The 3,038-nt window shown below is 42.7% G+C and overlaps 1 protein-coding gene across 1 annotated transcript; it reads left to right on the top strand.

Moving 5' to 3' along the window:
* Window positions 1-866: 866 nt before the first annotated feature.
* On the top strand, window positions 867-2,350 carry LOC145158688 (uncharacterized). Its single transcript, XM_079077546.1, has 2 exons — window positions 867-2,060; window positions 2,150-2,350. Exons 1-2 carry the CDS (start codon window positions 867-869, stop codon window positions 2,348-2,350), a joined length of 1,395 nt encoding a protein of 464 aa, XP_078933672.1.
* Window positions 2,351-3,038: the final 688 nt, after the last annotated feature.

Here is a 3,038-nt window from a genome sequence, read left to right as displayed (position 1 = left end):
AATATTGTGTTGAAGGTTAATTATATGATTAGGGGACTCACCGCGAAACTGGAATTGCTTTCTTTTATTTGAATTTTCATCACTTTAAATTTAGTTATTCTTTTGTCAATTTCGATTTCTATTAGTTTAATTTTCAGAAATAACCCCCCCCCCCCTTTATGTTTATTGCATTCATCAAGAATTAGACCACACCTTACGCAAAGAGGTGTAAACATTAGAACGTGTCCCTGAGGATCCGACCCTGCTTACCTGTACTACCTGTTAGTGTCATAAAGCAGTTTATTTATTATTTTTTATTTGTTTAAATCGTGTACGACAGCGGTCTTAACAAATTGGCGTCGTTGCCGGGGACACGGTAAAACACTAATAGTTTTATGCCAAGATCTTCACGTACAGGTAATCTGATTTTTGATCTAGAGATTGAGAAGACTGCTAGGAAGCTAAAGAAGGAAGCAAAACTTCGGAAGCAACAAACAGGAACCTCAACCTCACCCATACTACAAGGCACTCCCTTGTGGAACGAACCTGAACACTCATTTCAACCTTTTCCGAAAGCACCACCTACCTCACCCGTTAACAGCCCGTTCAAAACATACTCATCATCATCTTCAGACAAACCCGAACTCACAGATTCTTCTGAAACCGAATCAGAATTCATCATGAGCGAGAACGGAGATGATGCTGAAAAAACTCTCCGTGAGTGGGCAACACAAGAGGTTACCCAGCAGCCCTTGTGTATCACCTTTCCAGAAGCTTGAAATTTTGAGCTCAAATCCGGTTTAATCCATCTACTGCCCCCATTTCGAGGCCTTGAGAATGAAGATCCTCATAAATTTCTCAAGGAATTCCATGTTGTCTGCTCTGGAATGAAACCCCATGGAGTTACTAAAGACCAGATCACACTCAGGGCGTTCCCCTTCTCAGTTCAAGATGCAGCAAAAGAGTGGTTATATGACCTTCCATCTGGTTCAATAACAAGCTGGAATGAACTCGCCAAGCTCTTCCTAGAAAAATATTTTCCCGAGGCGAAAGTGTCAAATCTACGCAGAGAGATTTTGGGTATAAAACAAGGCAAAAGAGAAGCTCTCCACACTTATTGGGAGCGATTCAAGAAGCTGTTAGTCCGATGCCCACAACATGGCATTAGTGATTATCAGTTGTATCAGTGTTTCTGCGAAGGATTGATACCTATGGAGAGGCGACTAATAAATGCATCTAGTGGAGGGTCACTTTCAGACATGACACCAACAGAGATCAGGGCATTAATAGAGAAGCTGGCCAATGAATCAAAACATTCAGCAACTGAGGAAGAGTGGTACCCAGATCATCCGATAGGAGTCAAGGAGATGAACAATGCCCACCTGGAATCCCAGATTTCAGAATTGACTAAAGCTGTCCTTTTGTTGACAAAAGAAAAAAGTATAGAGCCAAAGGTCAAACCTTGCAGGATCTGCTGCAAAACCGGGCACCCAACTGATATATGCCCAATACTTCAAGAAGATAATGAATCTATGCAAGCTATGGGAGGATTTCAGCAAAGGCCATTTAATCAACATCGCAACAACCAAGCTTGGGGAGGGACTCAAAATAACACTTTCCAGCCAAGACCTCAACAAAATTTTCAGCAAAGAAACCAATATCAAGCTCCACCCGGGTTTCAGCAATCTTTTCAGCAAAATCAGCACCAGAGCAATTTTCAGCAACCACCTGTTCAGTCACAAGCTAGTAGTTCCAGCATGTCTTTGGAAGACATAGTTAAAAGTCTTGCTACCAGTACCCAAGCTTTCCAGAATGAAACAAAGTCCAACATCAAAAATCTGGAGCAGCAGGTATCACAACTCGCGAACTCCATGAGCAAACTAGAAGCACAAACCCAAGGAAAATTCCCATCTCAGACTGAGAAAAACCCGAAGAACAATGCTTGTGCTGTCACCCTCAGAAGTGGTAAAAACTACAAAGGACCAGATCAGCAAGAAGATGAGGAAGAAGAGATCGTGGTTGAGCAAAAATCTGAGGCAACTGAAGAGGTGCAGAAAAAAGATGGACCTGCTGAACCTAAAGTAAAAATTACCCCTCCTCCTTTTCCCTCAAGACTGAAAACACGAAAAAAGAAAAGGAAGATAAAGAGATTATGGATTTCTTCAGAAAGGTTGAGGTAAATATTCCCCTTCTTGATGCAATTGAACAACTACCCCGATATGCTAAATTTTTAAAAGAGTTGTGTACTTCAAAAAGAAAATTAAAAGGAAACGAAACAGTTAAAGTAAGCGAGAATGTTTCAGCTGTTTTAGAAAAAAGGCTACCCCTTGATGCAATGGTCCCACTCCCAAATCTTAAAGTCCAAAGATAGATACTCCAACTAATGTCTCAACAACGAGCTAATCCCCTTGGTGCTTTCCTCCGCCAATCAATAACGCTTACTAAAACCACTGAATCCTGACAATGCTGAATAACCATCATGTGGGACCCTGTCTGCATACCTCCCATATAATACCCTTCTTCCCAAGGTGCTCCAACAAATCTCCCGCTCTCGGCTCTAGAAATCATATCATTCATGGCCTCGCACCCTGACTCACTCACCAGCTCAATCATCCACAGCTGTACTGTAGTAGCTGAAACAACCTTTGCCCTAAACCAGGCTACAACCACTCCCAAGACATAGTCTACAATCCCGAAAGTGCAATAGATCGCACAATCAGTCCTTACCGTCCGATACAAGAGATCCAAGGCGAAATGGACCTCCAAAATACTTATGCCACATCGACCCACCTGTGCTTACCAGCGCTAAACTACTGTCGCCAATCCCGACGACCAACTGACCCCGAGTTAGAATACAACCTGATCCTGGGGTCACAAGCCTGCTTAATCCTTCGAGCTCGTAAACTGAAAGGGCACAATCCTTGCCCTAGAAAACGACATTCCAATCCTATCAATAAACCATTTTTAATTCCAGTTGCATAACTCCAACTGAACACAATCATTACTCCTTTCCGGAGTCCCCGCGACTCACATTCCGGCCTCGAGCAAAACCCCCGAAG

The sequence above is a fragment of the Lactuca virosa genome, chromosome 2 (assembly GCF_052849685.1).
Source record: "Lactuca virosa cultivar CGN04683 chromosome 2, Lactuca_virosa_CGN04683_v6, whole genome shotgun sequence".
Classification (NCBI taxonomy): Eukaryota; Viridiplantae; Streptophyta; class Magnoliopsida; order Asterales; family Asteraceae; genus Lactuca; species Lactuca virosa.
The sequence above is the reverse complement of the archived record's forward strand: the minus strand, read 5'-3'. Positions and strand labels throughout refer to the sequence as shown.

Bases quoted from the DNA above. Each gene is read 5' to 3' on its own strand.
- LOC145158688 (XM_079077546.1), top strand. From the start codon at position 867: ATGAAACCCCATGGAGTTACTAAAGACCAGATCACACTCAGGGCGTTC. The intron at 2,061-2,149 runs GTAAAAATTACC...TTCTTCAGAAAG, and splicing joins ATGGACCTGCTGAACCTAAA to GTTGAGGTAAATATTCCCCT.